Source organism: Dromiciops gliroides, chromosome 3, assembly GCF_019393635.1.
Source record: "Dromiciops gliroides isolate mDroGli1 chromosome 3, mDroGli1.pri, whole genome shotgun sequence".
NCBI lineage: Eukaryota > Metazoa > Chordata > Mammalia > Microbiotheria > Microbiotheriidae > Dromiciops > Dromiciops gliroides.
In genome coordinates, this window is record NC_057863.1 from 479,964,666 (window position 1) to 479,987,287 (window position 22,622).

General features: G+C 39.3%; 2 protein-coding genes across 2 annotated transcripts; both read left to right on the plus strand.

The window, feature by feature from the left end:
• Positions 1-2,282: 2,282 nt before the first annotated feature.
• On the plus strand, positions 2,283-2,633 carry LOC122749993 (40S ribosomal protein S26-like). Its single transcript, XM_043996623.1, has one exon. The coding sequence runs from the start codon at positions 2,283-2,285 to the stop codon at positions 2,610-2,612; it is 330 nt and encodes a 109-aa protein (XP_043852558.1). The 3' UTR covers positions 2,613-2,633.
• A 1,302-nt stretch (positions 2,634-3,935) lies between these two features.
• On the plus strand, positions 3,936-22,180 carry SLC46A3 (solute carrier family 46 member 3). Its single transcript, XM_043998690.1, is given in 14 exon segments — positions 3,936-4,860; positions 5,365-5,548; positions 5,551-5,580; positions 9,955-10,119; positions 10,121-10,180; positions 10,182-10,205; positions 10,207-10,248; positions 10,250-10,441; positions 10,443-10,487; positions 10,489-10,521; positions 10,523-10,838; positions 12,085-12,168; positions 18,930-19,086; positions 21,826-22,180. Coding segments are annotated over 13 exon segments (1,392 nt in total). The 5' UTR covers positions 3,936-4,860; positions 5,365-5,386; the 3' UTR covers positions 21,908-22,180.
• The last annotated feature ends 442 nt before the right edge of the window (positions 22,181-22,622 follow it).

The window sequence follows — 22,622 nt, forward strand, 5'->3', positions numbered from 1 at the left end:
GAACCAGGAGAACGTTGTACACAGTAACAGCAACATTGTGTAATGATCAACTGTGATAGACTTGGCTTTCCTCAGCAGTGCAATGATCTGAGACATTCCAAAGGACTCATGATGGAAAATGTTCTCCACATCCAGAAAAAAGAATTGTGGATTCTGAATGCAGATTAAACCATACTGTTTCTACTTTTGTTTGTGTTTTTTGTTTTTTTAGGTTTTTCCCTTTTGTTCTGAATCTTCTTTCACAACATGACTAATGCAGAAAAAAAAAAAAAGAATGGAAACACAGGCAGTGAAAAACTCAGATCAGGAGCTTTGGTTTCTTGCCCAGTACTCCACAATCCCTAGTAATGCTTTCCAGCTTAATTCTGGTGCCAACATTTGTCCCTACTTGAATGATCTCTGATAGAGTCTTGCATGACTTCAATGTTTTAGAGGAACCTTCAACAGATTTTCTTGCTGAATTTTGTTTTTATATCACCTTCATTTCCAAATATACTACCCCTGGTTCACTGTCTCAGAGAGTTGTTCCTTATAACACAGGATAAAAAAAAAAGGGGAGATAAAGCAGTTAAGTATAACTAGACAACACATCAACCAAGTCTGCAATATATGTATTCAATGTTACACAGCCATAGGCCCTTATCTCTGCCAAGAATAATAGCTAATGTACTTATTATGTGCCAGGCACTGTGCCAAGTGCTTTACAAATATATTTTATTTGTTCCTCACAACAACCCTGTAAGATACATACTGTTATTATTCCCATTCATAGAGGTTAAGAGACTTGCCCAGGGTCATACAGCTTGTGTCTGAGGTCAGATTTGAACTCAGGTCTTCCTAACTCCAGGCCTGGCACTATGTGCACTGTGGCATCACCTGCTACCTGTATGAAGAGAGAGAGGTGCATTTCTTCTCTTCTTCTGAACTGACCTTGATGATTATACTTATAAAGCATTCAGATTCATTTGTTTTTGTTGTTCTTTCCTTTACAGTGTTGTAGCCATTGTGTATGGGCAGCTAGGTGGTGCAGCGGATAGAGTGCTGGGCCTGTAGTCAGGAAGCTTCATTTTCCTGAGTTCAGATATGGCCTCAAATGCTTCTGCCTGTGTGACCCTGAGCAAGTCACTTAACCATGTTTGCCTCAGTTTCCTCATTTGTAAAATGAGCTGGAGAAGGAAATGGCAAACCACTCTAGTATCTTTGCTAAGAAAACCCCAAATAGATTTCAAGAAAAGTTGAAAATGACTGAACACATCATTGTGTATACTGTTTTCTTGGTTCTGCTGACTTCATTTTCATCCACTCCGATATATTTTCCTATACTTCTTGCACATGCCACAATTTTTTTAGCTATCCTCAATTGATTCTTATTTCTAGTTCCTTGAAACTACAAAAACTACTTCTATAAATATTTTGGTATATGTGGGTCCCTTTATTCTATCTTTGACCCTGTGGGGAATACTTAACTAGAAGTGGGATTTTTGAGTAAAATATATATATATATTTTATTTTTTCTCTCGTCTACTTCCAAAATGCTTTCCAGAACGGCTGGAACAATTCATATCTCTACCAATGAAACATCATTGTGCTTGTCTTTGCAAACTGACAATCCTCACATTTTGTCATCTTTGTCAACTAGCTGGATTCAAGGTACAACTTTAAAGTTGTTCTTATTTGTATTTTTCTTATTAATGGTGATTTAAAGCAATATTTCTTATAATTATTAACAATTTGTTAGTTCATATCCTTTAACCACTTATCCAGTGAGGAATAGCTCTTGGTCTTATGTACTGTATCAGCTGTACTGTATCTTCCAGAGTAGTTTTCAACCATGTATTGACTCTGGAGAGTTTTGTCAAGTTATTTGCATTCATTTATCTTCTAACTTAATATTAATTCATATGCTGCAGTTATCTTCATTCACATGGGCATATTCACAGAAGCCACCTTCTATGCCTTCAGTGCACTTGGTCTTCCTTCATATTTACCTTTCAGAATCCTTATTTTCCATGAAAGCCAAATTTAGATACTATTTCTTCCATACTTCATTCCAATATATTCCCAGTTGTTAGTTTTCTTGCCCATCTCAAACCTTCCTACAGCTCAGATTTCTTCTGTCCCCACTTCATGAAAGCAAATGAATCCTTACACTAGGGAGACACCATGAAGGTAGAAATGGCAGGATTTAGCAATACATTGGATATGAGGAGTGAGAGGGAATAAGAAGTGGAGGATGAAACTTAGGTAGAAAGCTTTGGCTTTTTCAGCTTCTGACTTACAAGATGACCAAGAAGAGGAGGAACAACGGGCGGGCCAAGAAGGGCCACAGCTGCACCAACTGCGCCCGCTGCGTGCCCAAGGACAAGGCCACCAAGAAGTTCATCATCCGCAACATCGTGGAAGCCGCGGCCGTCAGGGACATCTCCGAGGCCAGTGTTTTCGACTCTTATGTGCTTCCCAAACTGTATGTGAAACTGCATTACTGTGTGAGCTGCGCGATCCACAGCAAGGTAGTGAGGAATCGGTCTCGTGAGGCACGAAAGGATCGGACACCCCCACCCCGCTTCAGACCTGCTGGTGCTGCCCCCAGACCCCCTCCAAAGCCAATGTAAAGATCTATCTGCCTATCAAAATTCCTGAACTAATCAGAGGAAAACAAAATAGTTGGTTTACCTTAAAAAGAAAGAAAGAAAGAAAGCTTTGGTGACTGGAATTGAAATGGTAGTGCTCTCAAAAGTAGGAAGGAAGTGAAGAAGAGGGGTGGGGCATGAGGTAAGAGATTATGAGTTAAACTTAATAAATATTTCTAAAATACTAAGAATTCCAAAATATTAATAAATATTTGTTGATTGGAATTAACTCTCATAACTATATCATTTGATCTTCAACATAATTCAGTGAAGAAATCTAGGGAGATATTGTTATCTCCCCTTTATAGATAAGGAACCTGAGCTTCCAGCAAGGTTATAAGTGACTTGATCAAGGTCACTCTATCTAGTGACAGAGCCAGGATAAGAGTCCAGGTTTCTCTATGCCAATGCTCCTTCTACTCTGTCATAATGCCTTCCCTTAATATTACCTAATGAAAGAAGAAAAAGTTTGATACACAGCTCTCATCTCAGAGGTGGGTAGCCAGAGAGTAAAAGAGCTGAATTTAGTCTGAAAATGGTTTCTTCTTTTTTTCTATGAATAAAAGAAAAATAGAGAGAGCCAAGAATGAGAATATATATATGAACTTTCTCTGCCCCTGTGATACATAGATGGGGAAAAAAAACCTATCAGAACACATTTTCTTATTTTTAGCTTTCATGTTTTAAGGAGAATGTGTTTATCTGGGTTAATTCTGTTGGCATTGGCCTAGGGGCAGACCCATTGGGTAGTTTCTTTATCCAGGGATTTGGACAGCCAGGGGAGGTTGTATCTACACCACAGTTGCACATAAAAAGTTGGAAGTTGGCCCAGAATTTAAAGGCTTGTGTAGAGGCCACTAATTTTCCCTCCTGTGTCCTGAAATAGGCCGGGACCCAGCCTGTGACCTGGGCTGAGTCCCCCATCTGGGACTCAGGTGTTTGGTGCTGAAACAAGTATTTAGACCCGGAATTGTCTCATAGAAACAAACAAACAAACAAAAACATTTGACCCACAAATCGCACTCTACAAGAGTACTAAAATAGGGTAGGGCTAAGGTTTACAACCCGTGGCACTAGATTTACTGTAATTAATCCGTCTCGGCGGCCTTCTTACTTCCCACCCCCACCAAAAATTTCGGCGGAGAGCACAGACTCTGGCACACAATTTGACAGAGGGGCGGAGCTGGGGCGAGTGAATGACATCGCCCAGGCCAATGGCTGGGGATCGGGAAGGCCGCGGGGCCCCAGTCATCAGGTCGGGCTCAGAAAGATAGCAACAGACACCCCGCGCTCCCTCCCCAGCATTGCTAACGCTCCCGTGTGTGAGGTGCTGGCCCCTCTCCAGTCCTCTCTTGTCCTCGGGGCGGGGCTCCAGGGGGAAGCGGGCCGAGGCTCCGATTGGGCAAAGCCGCAGGAGGACGTCACGGTCTTTGTCACCGTCTAGGGCAGGAAGGAGGAAGGGGGCGGGGGGGGGGGCAGCTCTCTGCCCCGCTCCGGTGGAATGGGGTGGAATGAGTGACGGAGGAGCTGCTGTCGCTCCCGGGGGAAGAAGGAAGTGAAAGGAGCCGAGGAGTAGGGAGAGCCCCAGGAAGGGGAGCCCACTTTAGGTGCGAGGGAGACGATCTCATCTGGCAACGGGCTCCAGAAGATACCTGGAACCGCGACTCCTGTTCAGGCACGGTTCTATGTGCTAGATCTACACTGCAAGGGAGACCCCGGGCTAGGGGGGAGTAATCAGACCACCCCCCTTAAAACCCCCTCCCCCCACCCCCGTAATTGTGCGTGTCCAAGTGGAATTCGCTTCGTTTGTGCGTTTAAAGAGCGGCCCTGAGGGTCCTAGGTGAGCTTAGTGAACTCAGGTTGAGCCCCTGCTAATTTCACTTTGGCCGCCTAGACCTGGCCACACCGATTGGCTGCTAAAGGTGGGTAGACTGGCCACACCGATTGGCTGCTTCGGGTGGGTAGACTGGCCATACCGACTGAAAGCTTCAGGTAGGGCGGAGCGCATTTTCCCTCCTCCTCCTTCTGCTCCTGCTACTCCTCTAGTTGCCCATGACTAAGAAGTGGGGGAAGCCCGGCTCACCCCGAGGGACAGGTGAGTCTTCTGCCTCCCACAGGAGTTGCCATAAGACGGCTAGGAAGTACTGGTACTGAGAGCCAAGGATGAAACTGGAACCCTAACACTCAAGACTCCTGCCCTGCCGGACCAACCGCAAGATCTGAGCTTAAGGTGAGTCTCAATAATCCTCTTTTAGCTTTTACCATGGATTTGTCCTGTAATAATAGCCCTTTGTGCGAGAGAATGGCAAATATGCCAAGATCAATATGTTCGATTAGGCAACGGTGATGTCCTGAAGGGCTCTTGTAATTTGTGCCACAAAAACTAGTAGGCAAATTAACTAATTTAAATTAAATTAAAAGAATTAAAAAGCAGTAATCTGAAACATGATGGGTGGCCACAGTCAGTGATGATATTTAGTAAAGGTTGTTTCCAAGCTATAATTCAAAAAAGTACCTCCTGTTAAAATAGAAAATCTGAAGTCTTCCAATTTACTGAGACTCCTGCTCCTAGGTAAAATAAACTCTCCTTTGGTCAAAAGTAAACTCCCTGAGATCTCCTTAATTTCCCCTTTGCTCCACAAAACTTCAACTTCACATTTGCTTTTTTTTTTTTTTAAGTATACTATTGATACTGAAATACATTTGATTACTGGTTTCCTTTTTTTTCCCCCAGAGAATTAAACCAGACCTTCATCATGAAGAAGATTTTATTCATAGAACCTGCCATTTTCCTTAGTGCATTTGCTTTTGTCTTTGACCACCCCACTGACAACCCAATCATTTATCAGAGGATATGGAAGGAAACAAGCAACTATAGCTATATAGATAATAACAATATTTCTGAATGTGAAAGCAGATAAATAGCAATCCAATTTATGAAATCCAAAAGGTAAGAAATGAAAGATGACATAAACAGTAATAATGTAATGTACATGTAATGATCGAGAAAATAACTACATGTTCTCTCCATTATCAACAAACATTTGGGAAGTGGGGACCAGAAGTTCGATAACGGGGATGTTGGCTGGTATGCACAAGCTGTTCGGATATAATTTCATTTTGCAGAATAAATCTCCCACCTAAACCTGATGGTATTGCATAATCTGGAAAACAAAGTCAGGAAAAGGGAATATGGTATTACTACATGGGCCATTGTCTAAATATACAATGGCTACATCTTAGGCCTCAAGTAATTCTATCCTCAAATCTGTTTCCAGAAATCGTTCAATGGAAGAATTTCAGAGTAGGGAAAATCATGCTAGTACTCCCACAGTTGTGATCCAATAAAGTGCTCCTCGGGCATATCGATAAGAGTGAGACTCAACATAAAAAAAACAACAATCATTCATTTAATATTTCACTTTTGTGTTGGACTCATAAACTTGAACTCAGACTCAGGAAGGCCTGATTTCATATCCTGTCTCAGATGCATAACAGCTGGGCTATCCTAATTAAGTTGGGGAGGGGGAGGAAAGAGATCTGGTTTTTGTACCAGAGGGCCTGACTTTGAATCCTGATTCTGCTACTTACTATCTCCCCTGTGACCTTCATTTCTGTCACTTCATTTTTCTGGACCCTCCTTTTCTTTTTTTTGTTGTTGTTTTTGTTTGGTTGGTTTTTTTTTTTTTTTAGTGAGGCAGTTGAGGTTAAGTGACTTGCCCAGGGTCACATCAGCTAGTGAAGTGTTGTGTCTGAGCCACGATTTAAACTCAGGTACTTCCTGACTCCAGAGCTCTATCTATCTATCAAATGCTCTATCCACTGCAACATCTAGCTGCCCCTGTGGACCCTCCTTTTCTTCATCTCTAAATTGAGGAAGTTGGGCTAGATGATATAAAAGGTTCCCTCCAGCTTTAAATATATAATTTTAAGTCACCTAGCCTTTCTCTGATCATCAGTTTTCTCATATGTAAAATGAAGATAATAATAGCACCTGCATCACAGAGTTGCACAAATCCAACAATTCAGTGATAGCCTTGACAACTCAATCAATTAATCAATATTTATTAAGTGCCTACTGTGTGTGTGATCAGGCCTTATGCTAAGTGCTATGGATATAAAGATAAAGATGAATTATAGCCCCTGCCCTTAAGGAACTTACATTCCATTGGAGCAGGGTAAATATTTTCTCAAAAGTATTGTTTCTCTATATAATACCTTTCTTTACAGTCTTTACTGTTACCTTTTTTAAACCAGTCTTATAGTGATTCTATGAGCATATAAAACAATAATAGCGAAGTTAAGAAAAGGAGTGAGTTTTGGGGGGAAGGGGGGAGATGAGTTCTAGTTTGGGATCACTATGGGACATCCAAGGGCAGATGTCCAGCAGGTAGTGGGAGATTTGGGGTTTCAGGAGATAAATGAGGGTTCCATATATAGATCTGGGGAGCCATCTAATGAGATGCAATCAGACTGGAAAATGGCATATATATATATACATATATATATATACACACATATACATACACATATGTATACATATATATATATATACACACACACATACATACATACACACACACATATTCAGTTAAGAGCTGTTGACCTACAGGATAACAAAAGTAGTGTTAGCCACATAAATATAAAACAGCTTAACTTAGGGTTTTTTCTTAAAGAAATATAAATTCTTCTATTTGTTCATTAAAATTAGGAAAGTAGAGCTTAAAATAATAAAAATTATTCAGGAAACCCTTGTCATTCCTGGAAATGTGACTTATTATTTTAGATATTGTGGTATTTGGATCCAGACAGATGGCACAGTGGATATAAGGAAAGAAGGCACTGTGCTAAGCACTTTAAAATTATTATCTTATCACTTACCTCCCAGGGTTGTTATGAGGATTGAATGAAATAATAATTTTTAAGTGCTTAGCACAGTGCCTGGTATATAGTAGGTGCTATAGAAATATCTCTCTCTCTCTCTCTCTCTCTCTCTCTCTCTCTCTCTCTCTCTCTCTCTCTCTCTCTCTCTCTCTCTCTCTCTCTCTCTCTCTCTCTCTCTTTCTTCCAGTACTGTTTCAGTCCAGTATATTCTCCCACTTAGACTTGCCTTCATCCTGGGCTACTCCAGGCCTTTCAGTATTGAAAAAAACAAAAACAAAATTCCAAGCCTTCATACAAGCAGGCTTTTCTCTAGTTACTTACTTATCCATGGAAGATCGATAAGATAAGAAACTTCTCTTAATTAGGCCTACAGTTAACTTCCCTAGCATAGGTATGTAGATTGCTGGCTCTTTCCAGGGACTTAAACCTGTGGAAAGACCTGCAGACAGAAAGATAAAGGTGACTCTTGTTCCCTTAGAAGTCACTTCTGACAACTTTCAATTTTGAAGATCCTTGCTAGCTTGGAAATTATTCTGCATAGTTCCCAGTAATGGCTAACATATACCTGAAAGGCTTTGAATTTTTTCCCCCTTAATAATATTTTTATTATCAGTATTTGGGAAGATTAGTTAAGACATCTTTATCTGGTGTGTGTGTGTGTGTGTGTGTGTGTGTGTGTGTGTGTGTGCTCGCTCGCGCTCTTGCAAGCTCACTCTCCATATCTGTCAGTATCCTCCTTAAATGTGCCTTGCCTTCTCTGTTCCTTTTCTGAGTCTCAGCCTTCTTCTCTGTCCCTAGGCTTATTGATCTTTCTCCTTCTGCCTCTGACTCTGTGTATGTCTCTGCTTTTGTTCTGTTTGTCTTTCCCATCTTTACATCCCCAAATCTTCATTTTTCCTTAAACTGATAAACACATCCATACCCTTTTACACTGAGTAAAGGGTCTTATTTAGCCATATTACATTTTTCATATCTCCATGAAAACTTTCAAAGCCAAGTGGTATTTCCACAACTATAGACATATTATCCCCTCCAGAGAAGCATTTTTGGTGAGGTAGAAGGCCTGTTTCAGATCAGGGACACTGGATTCAGAATTCCCTACTCTGAGATATCTGGCTAGAGTCTTGGGCAAGTCACTCCCAAAGGCTGCTTGATATACATTGATAGATGGAGTTTCTTCAAGGGAGTTTCCTGAATCAACATAATTATGGGTCTGAGCAAACAAAGCAAAACAACAAACACCAAAAACCCCACTTCTATACTTAACCTGTACCAAGGGTATTAAGTCATAGGCTGAAGCAGATTTGTGGGGTAAACAGTTTCTTTTTTCTTTTTTGTTTTTGTTTTGGTGAAGCAATTGGGGTTAAGGGACTTGCCCAGGGTTACACAGCTAGTAAGTGTCAAGTGTCTGAGGCCGGATTTGAACTCTGGTCCTCCTGAATCCGGGGCCGGTGCCCTATCCACTTCGCCACCTAGCTGCCCTGTAAACAATTTCTTATCCTCCATTTAAATTCAATCTCAAGGAAGCTGTGCTGAGTTTATCCTTTCTAAACCTCCCCAATATCTATATTGGATTGATTTGTATTGCTGTTTCTCTACAACACTACTCACCTGATGCCTCATTGTGTCATGGATTAAGAGCTTGGTTAGGTGTGGCGTGAATTATGTCTTCCATGCCAGGGATGCTCTTCCTCCTCTCCATATCACCTGATACTCTGACTTCCTTCAAGACTCAGCTCAAATCCACCTACGGGAGGGCCTTTTAAGGTCCCTTACTCTTCTACTCCCTTACTGGTACCTTCCCTTGAGATTACTTTCCAGCTACTTTTCTTTATCTTGCATGTAACTAGTTATTTGTATATATTTTCTAGCCCTTTAGAATGGAAATTCATTGAAGGGCAGAGCCCTTGTTTTTTTGTGTTGTTTTTTTAACTTTCTTTTCATTCCTTGCATTTAGCACACTACTGCCACATAGTAAGCAATTAATAAATGCTTTTGCCTGACCCGCTTTTTGACTGAGGGTCTACCATGTTGGAAAGAGTTCAGATAACTGGCCCTGTGATGTCTGTGATGATCTGAGGCCCAGACTCACCAAATTCAGAAAGGTTCATTTCCAGGGGTTGGCCACCAGATGATGAGTTTTTTTGGCCATAGAAATCCATCAGACTATCAACTTTTGCATTAGTGCAAGGGATGAAATGAGTATCCTTTAAGGGTTTTGTTTTTTGTTTTTTGTTTTTTGGTTGTTTTGCGGGGCACACAGCTAGTAAGTGTTAAGTGTCTGAGGTCGGATTTGAACTCAGGTACTCCTGAATCAGGGGCCAGTGCTCTATCCACTGCAGCACCTAGCTGCCCCTATCCTTTAAGGTTTTTAAAGCATCCTAATAATACTGATTGAATACATAATTATTTTGATTTCTTTTTTTTTTTTCCTTTGTAGAAGATCTCAAAAGAAAAACCTCTCTTTTTACGTCTTCAGATAGACTTAAGTGGATTGATTCCCAGCATTGTGGTTACCTTCATTCTTTTTGTCCAACAGTGATGAAAAAAGGACGCAAATACCCCTCTGGTTTTGTCTTCTGTAGGTGCTCTTGCAAGCAGCATATTGGTGTTTTTTGCTCTCATATTTGGGCTTACCCTAAGAACTCCTGGTAGCATCCACCTTAAATCAGTGCATTTTGTGGTAATTCCATCAGCCTTTTTGGGAGGATGCTTTGCTTATATAGTTGACCAAATGTAAACAAGAGAAACAGAAAACTATACGGATAGCCATCATTGACTTAATACTTGGACTTGTTACTGGATTAACAGGACTGTCTTCTGGTTACTTCATCAAAGAACTTGGTTTCGTGTGGTCATATCTTATTACTTCATTGGCTCTAGCCGTTAACTTGATATATATTGTATTTTTTCTTGAGGACCCAATTAGGTGTATCTTCACATCAGGATTCTTCACGTCATGGAGGTAAAAACCTTAAAAAAATTATTTTTGAGAGCTTATATGCTTTTTTAAAAACGTGCCTGGCAAACAAAGGACTTTGCTCTGTTTGCTACTTTTTACAATGATTACATATCTCTTGTAGTAAATGGTTCATCTCCTATATTTTATCCTTTATGAACTGAATTCACCTCTCTGCTGGAATGAAGTCTACATAGGATATGGCTCATCCTTAGCAAGCCTATCTTTTTTGACTAGTTTTCTAGGGATATGGATTTTTTCTTATTGTCTTAAAGATGTTTACATGGTCTTCATTGGAATTTTGACCACTACTGGAGGAATGGCATTAGCTAGTTTTGCCAAAACAACGCTGATGATGTTGTTAGGTGAGTTCAAAATTCAGCCCTTTAAGGCAGCCACACCAAAAGGGAAAACTTTAATTATAAGATGTCTGTTATCTATATAGTGAGGATGGGATTTAAAACGCCATTGGCTCCTTGGAATCAGAACTCACCAGGGGAGGCAAATTATCTAGATGTTCTTTAAATAAAACCAGAGCTTAACAAATAACAAGGCAAATTACCAACAGATTGATGAATGAATCCATTAGCTGAAGAAGGCTTATGCTAACCCAAAATTTAAAAAAGGAAAGACTGAGCTCCATTTATAAACAATTGAACAACTAAAAGAGGCTTATTTAACTGAAGAAATTTAAATGCATGAATTAATCTTGATTTACATTCAGGCCTCAAGCTTTTAAGAAAGCTTATTCTGGAACTATTGGTGTATATTAAAATAAAACAATCCTGATACACCAGTTCATGCCAATAAGAGTTTATTCCAAAATTCCTATTCCAGTGCTTTGAAGAACCCAAACTAAACCAGTACATGCCTTATGCTTAAAAAATTAATTAATCACCTACTATGTGCCAGGCACTATATTTGTTCCTCTGATTTAGAAAAAAAACTATTTTAAATTTTCTTGAATTTGCTGTACATAAGGATAAATGTATGGTTGCACTAATATTTACACATGTCATAGCTAATGCTTAAATTATTAATCATTAGAAGGCAGCCTGATACAGTAGAAAGAGCCCAGGATTTTTAGTCAGTGGACCTGCCGTCAAATCTCAGCTTTCTCTGCTCATTATCTGTATTACCCTGGGCAAGTTACCTAACTTCCCTGATCCTAAAGTTTCTCATCTGTCAAGTGAGGGGTTGGAGCAGATTATTTATTTCAACATGAAAGTAACAAGTGGCTGTTGTGTATTTTTTTTCAAACCAGACTAACAAGCATAATGCCCAGCACATGGTAGGCCCTTAACAGATGTTTACTGATTGATTCTTAAGCTCAAGGTATGCACTGATTTCAGTGGAGTAACACCTCTGAAATAAACCATATAGTAGGGGTAGAGGTGGCTGGGTAGGGGAGGGATGTTTGTTTTTAATTATTCACCAGAGATTGACAATTGGCTAAATCAAGTCAGTCCTTAAGGTCTGAAGAATAAGATTTTTTTTTAGAAGGGGAAGGGAATATACTGCGAGACAGTTTTGTTTAGTTTGGTTTTTAGTTAAACATTCATCAATTTCCTTAATAAATAAATGACTTTTAATGATTTTTTTTTCCCCCAGTCAGGATCCCTTTCCTCTTTACCTTCATGCCCTTGTCTGTTCTTCGATCCATGTTATCCAAAGTGGTTCCCTCGACTGAACAAGGTGAGTTTAATATATGAAGAGACAGATTGTTCTCACTGTTAAGTGATCTGGGATTCCAAATCACAAAGGATTAGTTCCTACTTCCTTACTGTGCCCTACAGCTTTTTTTTTTTTCCAGTTTGGTTTAGTTTTTGTTTTGTTTTTACCAAACTACATTTTAATCAAGTAGCAAACTGTTAGGGAGAGGCATGAGAATATCCATTAAGGGAAGGATGTGGAGGGAAGGGATGGATCTTTACCGGTTTAATTTCACTAGTTTAATCAGCTCTCCATGAAAAAATTCCCTCTACCACAGCAGTTCCTCAATCGTCCTACAGTTTATAAAAAGGGTTACCTAGGGTACCCGGAGGTGAAGTGATTTGTTCAGGGCCCTGAAGACAGGACATGTCTGGGGGCTGCTTGAACCCAGATCTTCATGACTTCAAAGACCAGTTCTCTATCCCCTATAGAAGTCAATCCACTGTGTTTCACTTACTGTACTGGGGTTTAACGTCTACAACTGATAACTTTAACTTCAATATGCTATGTATTTATGAGAAACAGTGTGATTGGTGGATGGGAACTTGGCTTTGAGTCAGGAAAACCTGCATTCATGCCCTGCCTTTGACACTTATTAGCTATATGAGCCCAGTGGACAAAGCACTTCTCAGTGCTCTCAAGTACTGAGACTGTAAGGTGTTGGGTAGTGACTTGCAAGAGTGGAGGGAGCACTATAAATTAATTAAATATTATTGGTCTAGTTTAAAAGAAAGTATTTATATGGCTTCATGAATATCCTAGAAAAGTCCTATCATAATCTTCATTATCAACTTGTTCTGGATGATAAACTTAAAAAAAATCATTTGATCCCTTTATAGCTGCTATAGAGACAGCTAGATGGAGTCAGGAAGATCTGAGTGTGTGACCCTAGGCAAGTCATTTAACTTGCCTGCCTAACTTGTAAAATGGAGATCATAATACTACTTAGCTCCCAGGGTTGGGATCAGATTAGATAATATTTGTAAAGCACCTAACCCAGTGCCTGGCACATAATAGGTAATTGATAAATGCTCATTCTATTCCTCCTTATTTATAAGAAAAAAGTTACTTTTTGTGAAAATGTTGTGACTTTACATTAATCATAGGGAAGGGGAGAATCTTACAGATGTAACATATGGTCAATGTCCCCAAGATTTCATTGATTACTATCATCTTAAAGAAGAAAAAAGTCAGAAAACTGACCATGACGGGCATTGTGGGATTGCTGGGCACTGGACTGCAAGCGGAACTCTTAACCAGGGTTCCCTGGATTAGCTACAGTCCAATGTCAACCATATTTCTCCTGCTTTCTCAGTACCTAGCACAATCCAGCACTGAAGTCCCTCAAATACAGAGAAAATGCAGTAAAACACTACTTCACTGGTGTCACTGACTTTTTAAGAAGCATTTTACTTGACAATTAGTATTCTGACAGCTGTTATATAGGCCTGGCTACCTGGAGAGGTTCTTCAACACAGTTATACACACGGTGTGCCTTCTGACCTATTTCCCATCAGAAATTGACTCCAGCATTAGTGTATAATAATAGACCTAGTGCTATTCAACCTACTCTGTCCAGCAATATTCATGGATATAGTTATGCATCTAGAAGTTGTTAGAAAAAGTTTTCAAGCAACTGAAGAAAATGGCTTCCATCTCAGCCGACTCGAAGAATCATCATATATCCTAGAATCAGTATTCATGGGTATATAGCAACTGGGCTTTTGAATTACATCAAGAAATAATAATACTTGACTTTTTTGTTGTTGTTCAGTTGTTTCAGTCAAGTCTGACTCTTTGTTACCCCGTTTGGGGTTTTCTTGGCAAAGATTTAGGAGTGGTTTGCCATTTCCTTCTCTAGCTCATTTTACAGATAAAGAAACTGAGGCAAACAGTATTAAGTGATTTGCCCAGTGTCACACAGTTAGTAAGTGTCTGAGGCAGAATTGAACTCAGGTCTTCCTGACTCCAGTCCTGGCATTCTATCCACTGCCCCACCTAGCTGCACCTGACCTTTACATAGCACTTAAAAGCCTGCCAAGTGATTTATTTACATTATTTGATTAGGACCCCAGAGCAACCCTGTGGGTTAAGTACTATAGGTATTACTGTCCACATTTTACAGATGAGGAAATCAAGTCTCAAAGAGGATCAGTGATTTGCCCATGGTTACATAGCTAGCAAATGTCAGACGTGAGGGTTGATCCCAAGCAGGTCGTCCTGCCTCTGAGTCCAGCATTCTTGCTATACCATGCTACTTCTATTAAATAGATGTGGAAATCATCCTGGGTCACTTTACCAAATAGGTACAATGAATGGTACATTCATAGGCCCTCATTAGAATAAATCTCTAATTTAAAAATGCAAGCCAGAGAAAACATGGGTTGTTGTTCAGTAGTGTCCAACTCTTTGTGACCCCATGGACCATACTTTCCATGGGATTTTCTTTGTAAAAATACTGGAGTGGTTTGCTATTTCCTTCTCCAGGGGATTAAGGAAAACAGAAGTTAAGTGACTTGCCCAGGGACACACAGCTACTGAGTGTCTGGGGTAAGATTTGAACTGGTCCAGCCTGACTCCAGGCACAGCATTTTATCCACCTCTTAAACAGGGAATTTAACTTTAACTTTACTGCCAATTCGCCTGAAATACAACGGTGTGTGTGTGTGTGAAAGAAATACATTTGTAAAAACAACCAAGACACAATAAAGAAAGGTTCTTATTCTGTTTTTTATTGTTCTTTAAATCTACTTTGCCCCATATAAATAACGTGGATGCCATGTAAAAGCCATTGGTAAACAGAAGTTAACCCACAGTTTAAGAGACATTGAATGACTAAAATCATCTTCTGTCCCCTCCCACCAATAAATCAACATGGATCTGTTCCAGTTTTGTTGTTGCTGTTTATTAAGCACCTACTATGTGTTAGGCACTGTGCTAAGTACTGGGATACAAAAAAGGACAAATATTGTCTCTGCCCTCAAGGAGACCACATTCTAATGGGGAAGACAACATGTCAATAACTAGGGACATACAAGATAAGTCCTTTTCAAGGATGACAACGATATTGTGAACCTGAGTGACTGTGGGGAGGGTAACTGCTTCAGGAGCAATAGGGAGGTTTAGAAGAGGGGTAGGTTTCAGAGGAAAGATAAATTCTGTTTTGAACATGTTTAGCTTGAGGTGACTCTGGGACATCCATCTTGAAATTTCCTTTAAGCAGATGATGATAACAGAATAGCAGAGAAAGACTAGGGAAAGAGGCAAGAACTCCATATGTCTGGGAATCATCTGAACAGAGATGATAACAACTCCTATGAGCTGATAAGATCACCAAGCCAGATAGTTTAGAGAGAGAAGAGAAGCAGTCCCAAGACAGTCTTAAGACATTCCCATTATGTTCCCACCCCAAGCCATTTTAACAACACTGTATACAATTTATGGGAAAATGATCAGATGTTAATAGGAGAATTGGGGTATACTGAATAAGTAATTGGTATTTCCCATTGGCACATACTAAGGTCTTTAAAAAATTTTGTGATTTGATTTCTTAAAGTGGAGCAAAAAGAAGTCAGGATTATTTTTAAAATTATTATTTAAAATTAATTTGCTGTACATGTGACACTATATAGAATATTAGAATAGCTTAGCATCTGAGAGATGTTTTTTCCAATGCCTTATGAAATGGATTTCTTTTGGGAATAATCTAAGCCAGCAAGCATTTATTAAACATTTATTTTTACTACAAGGGCAGCTAGGTGGCACAGTGGATAGAGGTCTGAGCCTGGAGTCAGAAATACTCATCTTCCTGAGTTCAAATCTGGCCTCATATACTTACTAGCTGTGTGACCCCTAGGTAAGTTGTTTAACTGCCTGCCTCAGTTTCCTTGTCTGCAAAACGATCTGGAAAAGGAAATGGCAAACTACTCCATTATCTTTGCCAAGAAAACCCCAAATGGGGTCACAAACAGTTGGATGTGACTGAACAACAACTGTTACCACACACCAAATTATCTGGATTTTTTTTCTTTGTTTCATGGGCTAGAACCTCTTCACACTTAGGCTTATCCTTTAGACACAAACCCAGTCTGTCACTGGGACTGTTCTAAGCCTTTCTGCCTTAAAAGAATCTGCCTCTTATTTTGAGGGATCTGTGACATTATTAATAATTACCATGATAATAATAGCGAACATATAGAGAGAGCTTAACATGTGCTGGGCACTAAGCGCTTAAACAATTATGATCTCATTTGATGCTCACCACAACCTGGGAGATAGATGCTATTATCCCCATTTTACAGATGAGAAAACTGAGGCAAACAGAGATTAAATAACTTGCCCATGCTTATACAGCTAGAAAACATCTGTTGGATTTGAATCCAACCCTGACTCCAGCCTGACGCTTTCTCCACTTCTCCACCTACTACCTTATCATTGATGTGGGAGCTCCTTCAATGATACAGATTGCTACCTATCCACACCTTCTGTTATGCAACTCTTCCCACCTAAATCTGCCAAGGAGCCCCACCCATCCTACTAGGGGTCTTCTAGTTAGTTCTCTTGACATTGTGTGAGATGCCTGTGGAGTACCTGGGCTTTCTATTGCTTATCTCTTGTTCTCAATTCAAAACTGCCTGTTCTCTTCTAGTCAGGCATCTCCCTGATGACTGCCTTTAAGATGCCAACCTTGATAGTAGGGAGGCTAAGGCCAGTGGGTTGGTTGAGCTCAACAGTTCTGAGCTGCAGCCCGCTAAGCCAATTGGGTGTACAAAGTTCAGAATTAATATGATGAGACCCCAGGAGTGGGGACCACCAGGTTGCCTAAAGATAGGCAAACCAGTCCAGGTCAGATGTCCTGTGATGATCTGAATGAGATCGAACCTGTGAAGTGTCCCTGTACTTCTAGCCAGTGTGAGGTAGGGAGACCCAGCTTTAAAAAACCAACCAACCAAATGTCTCCTTTCCTTGTTCCATGCTTTGTTGGTAACATGTTGTAGTCTACTTAGAACCAGTATTTCCCTCAATTAATTTTTTTGTGAACCGTTGTCCCCCATGATTCACAGCTTTATTGGGAGAACTTTGGGGTCATTAAAAACATTGTACAGTTTTCTTAAGCCATTTCTACCTGTTTTCCTCCTTCTATTCAATTTTGGGCCTAGTTGGTTGTGCACCCATAATGTCTGTTCAAGATAAGTGGGTTGGTGGATGAGCTCATGGGTTTTACATACATCTGTATATTAGACAGAAGTCATTCTTCATTGACTTATTTTTTCTCATGGGGGTAAAGGCCAAGCTCTTTTTGAGGCCAAGCTCTTTTTGAGGTAGTATGAATTTCACTTAGAAAACTCCAATATTTGGGGGCTTTAAATATTCAAAAACAATCTCAGCCACACAATGAGATCATTTGGAGGGCCTCAATATCTATAGAGGGTCCCTCTCCCATTTGTAACTTGCACTGGACTTAATTTATGAGAGTGACAAGTGCCTTTGGCAAGCAGGTATCTCCCTATTCTATGCCTTGCTTACTGTAATCAAGCAAATAAATGGGAGATATGTTGTTGGGGGAAGAACCTATAAAAAACATTTTGTTATTTTAGAAATAGTGAACGAACAGAAGCCCAGGAGGGTGTTGTATTCTCTATATCTTCCAGCCAATTGTGTGACTGTAAAGATGTGGTCTGCTCTAGAATACCATTCATTCATTTATTTTATTATTATTATTATTATTATTATTGGTGAGGCAATTGGGGTTAAGTGACTTGCCCAGGGTCACACAGCTAGTAAGTGTCAAGTGCCTGAGGCTGGATTTGAACTCAGGTCCTCCTGACTCCAGGGCCCATGCTCTATCCACTGTGCCACCTAGCTGCCCCTAGAATACCATTTGAAAAAGCTCATTTCTTAGTCTTATCTTCAAGAACTTCCTTAAGGCATGGGTAGATTACTCCAATAAATATTTTGTAGAGATAGGAAAGTAGGCATATTTTTATTTTCTCAATTGCCTTTTATAGGGGAAGGGTAACAAGGTCCTGAAACCCTTTCCAAGCTTTTGGTATGTACCACCCTCTCAGACACCTTGAGACTTGACAACTCAATGCTTTTTATAGCTGTGGTATCTCCACCATGGACCTTCTCTGCACATACTTGGTCTAGTCCATTTTTGTTTTATTTAGTGCCATTTCTACTTCCTCATTGTAACACATTGAAAGTATTGGGAAATTAGGGTCCAAATGTGATAAGTTTCCCTAGTATTGATGGGAAAAAGGAATTTGTTATAGAAATATTTGTAGATTTTATTGATTTTGTCTATTTTTTATTTTCCTTTCTACAGATTTAATCCTTAAATCAAATACTTCAGGAGGGGAAATGTCCTTTTTGTGGACCACTAGAATGGAATGATATTTTAATATAGCTACATTAGCTTTATGGGTTAATACCTGACATAAGTGGAATTCAGGATGGGTGCTTGGAGGGTGGGGACAGGGAATATGGATAAACATAAAGACCAAATTTATGACTTATTTTGGTTATTTTAATAACTAATCATGATTACATGACTTTCAAAGATAAACCTGCCTTGTATTAATGCCCACTTTAGTGAAAAGCATTATAGCAACATTCATGAGACTTTAATGATATAAAAGTTTCTAAAATCAAGGAATTCAGTAGGTAATGGGACCAGATATTTTCTGATTCCCTTCTACCCCACCGAGTCTTTCAATTCAGTCATTTGTTTCCCCCCCCAGGTACCTTGTTTGCTTGTATTGCTTTCTTAGAGACGCTGGTTGGAGTCATTGCAGTTTCTGCATTCAATGGCATTTATTCAGCCACCGTTGCTTGGTTTTCAGGATTCACTTTTCTGCTCTCAGCTGGTCTTTTATTAATTCCAGGAATCAGTCTATGGTATGTCAATATTTTAAAATCATTTAATTTAAGAACATGAAAGTCAGCATAAGAATGTGAGTCTCTTGACCTAGCCTACCAGTCAGTTTACATAATTTGCACAAGTTGTGCATTACAATGAACCCTTCTTAAGAACTTTTAGCCTTAATAAAATTTGTCAATAATTTTAGAGTGAAAAGACATAGAGATAATTGTACAAAGAAAAAGGTAGAGATTAATAGGGAAACACAAAAGTGTTAACTATTATATTCTTAAACCAAAAAAACCCCAACGATCATATCCTTAAATGTAGTAAAAATTATTTGATTGGAACATGGGGATAGGAATGTATTTTAAAACCATATGAAGGCACTTTAATATCAATTCAACCTTTGACAAATCTTTTAAGCTCTCATCACCTCAATTTCCCATTTGTGAAATAAGGTTAGACCTTTGCTTCCAATTTGGACATTCTTCTATTGAGAAGGATACTGATTTCAATAATTTCTTTCAAATAATATTCCCTAAGCCTGAATTCTTGGCCAAATTTATAAAACCAGATGGTTCACTGGGCAGAACTATCAGGACAGCTGAGTTTCCTTTCAAGATCAAGTGCTAATAGATTCCTATGTGACCCTATCTTTGTGTTTGAATATAACAAGAAAAGAATCTAAGAGCTGGAAGACCCTTAGAGAGCACTGAAACCAACCCTTTCAACTTACACATAAGGAAACTGAAGTACAAAGCAGTTAAGGGTCTCACCCATGGTCACACAGCTAGTGAATGTTGGAAGTGGGATTTGAGGGTTTTCCTTCCTGCAGATCCAATGCCTTATCTGCTATGCTATGTGTATGTAAATCCAACATTATGAGAAAGTGTTGAAGAATCAAGATCAGAAGCAAGAATATAAGAATATGTTTACATTTCCTTTTACTTTCCAGATGCCCCAAATCATGTCATCTGGATAATTGAAACAAGGAACTGTCTATGGTACTATTGCTATTCAATATAGCTTAAAAACAGATGTAACATCATTACACCATGAACCCAGCAAATCAGTTATAAAAGAATAGATATCTGTAGCTCTATAGATATATTTATATGTGTGTATATATGTATATATGTGTGTATGTGTGTGTATACATATACATACACATATACACATACATAAACACACATATGATTGTTAGGGGACGGGCAAAATGCTTGTTGTCTTCTGGTTTACTAGATGTATGCAAAGAGCCTGTACTCCATGCATCTTGATTATTGAGATGTTGTTGTTGTTGTTGTTGTTGTTGTTTAGTTGTTTCAGTCATGTCTGACTCTTTGTGACCCTATTTGGGGTTTTCTTGACAAAGGTACTGGAGTGGTTTGCCATTTCTTTCTCCAGTTTATTTTACACATGAGGAAACTGAGACTAGGTTAAACAACTTGCCCAGGGTCATACAACTAGTGTCTGAGGCCAGATCTGAATTTAAGTCTTTTGGACTCCAGTCCTGGCATTCTATCTACTATGGCACCTAGCTGCCCAATTGAGATATTACAGTGGTTTAATAGAAATTAAAGTTCTCTTAAATTTCATTAAAAAGAATTCTTATTGGAAATCTTGATTTCATTCTTTTTATGATGTACTGTATTTTTTATTTTTTAAACATTTCTCAATTACATTTTCTTTTTTACATTTAATTTTTTTCTCAATTGCATGTAAAAAAATGTTTAATATTTGTTTTTTTAAATGTTGGGTTCCAAATTCTCTGCCTCCCTTCCTCCTCTCCCCCTTATTGAGAAGTCAAGCAATTTGATAAGATTTTACATGTGCAGTCATGCAATACATTTCCATATTAACTGTGTTGAAAATCTTTAAATATACAATATATAGAAGCCATTTGTAGAAATAGCCCATGTAGAGTCTTACCTAAGATGAGATCAATGAAAAGGTTACCTGAAATATTTTTATCCCTACAAAGCTAAAATGTATTACCAGCCCCTCTGGCTGTTGACAATAGTCAAACAAGTGGCTTCAAATCATCTCAAAAGTGTGAGAGATGTAGTGTCAGATGGAAGATAAGGCTGAACCAGGTCTTCCATCAAACCAGTTCTTTTGTTCTTTCTCCTTGCTGAGGCTTCCTACTGAGGCTGCCTGAGGAGACAGGTAACGAAACAGAGGAGCAAGAGACACAGGATCTTAGATTTGAAGCTTTAAAGCATCTTAGAAGTCATTGAGCCCAACCATTTTGCAGATGAGGAAACTAAGCCTCAGGCTCACAGAACTATTAAGTCATGCAGTGGGGCATAATCTGAATCCATGTCTTCTTTTTTATTTTTTTTTAAATGAGGCAATTGGGGTTAAGTGACTTGCCCAGGGTCACACAGCTAGTAAGTGTTAAGTGTCTGAGGCTGGATTTGAACTCAGGTACTCCTGACTCCAGGGCCGGTGCTCTATCCACTGTGCCACCTAGCTGCCCCTGAATCCATGTCTTCTTAACTCCAAATCTGGCATTCTTTTCACTATACCATCTTTCTTCCATCCCTTCTATTTCATGCATGAGTCTTCTTTCACTGTCCTCCAAGACAGTTAACTATTTTATTCAGAATGACAACAAACATTACGCCTTGATATTGCACAATTTGATAAGAAAACTGTTGGCTAGCATAGCTGGAATGCAAAGTACTGATAGACTCAGTGGATTGCCTTATCTGTTTGAAAACATTTTATTCATCCATGTGTTCATTTATTTATTTATTCTTTTTTTTTGGCAGTGTTATAATGTGTACTAATTGGCATGAAGACCGTGAACTCCTTATACAAGGAAAACCCGGGGAAGACGACGTAGTCAACTGAGCCATTATGATTTTTTGCTTCTTCATTAGCACTGTCATAATGCTCTACCTCTATGCTAAATGAAGTGATGGAGCACATGTCTATCACACTGCTAATTAACTAGCTGTTGACCAGAAAACAAGCCCCTACCAATCAGGAACCATGTTTTCTTTTTGCACTAACTTTTGTAAGATGTTATCTATGCACATTGAGCACTTAGTATTAGAGTGATGCTTACAAGGATATATTAATACCAATACAGAGATGGAATTTTTCAGTGAGATTTGGCCAGGGGCGGGGGGGGGGGGGGGGGGGGGGGGGGCGGGGATTGCCTAAAAAGGGATGTAAAACATAAAGCCAGAGAAACCCAGAACTGTGAATTCCAATCCTGTGATGTCAATGTTCACCTCCTGAACAAAATACAAGCCATCTCTCTACCCTGGGCTTTTCATCTGTGTAGCCTGTCAGGCAACACTGACCTACCTCTCAGGGGTGTCCAGATAAGTAACTAATGGAAATAATGATAATAAACATGACATAGCAGCACCTAGCACCTGAAATAATGCTTTGCACTTAATAATTGCTTAACAAATGTTTATTGAATTGTCTCTACTGGCAGTTACCACAATTGGAACAGAATTATCTCTAAAATTACCTACCATTGTGTGATGGTTAACCCAAATTTGGTTGATATGTCTAAAATTATGAAACTCCGAAGGACAAGCCTTCTGAGCAC

Bases quoted from the DNA above. Each gene is read 5' to 3' on its own strand.
- LOC122749993 (XM_043996623.1), top strand. From the start codon at position 2,283: ATGACCAAGAAGAGGAGGAACAACGGGCGGGCCAAGAAGGGCCACAGC.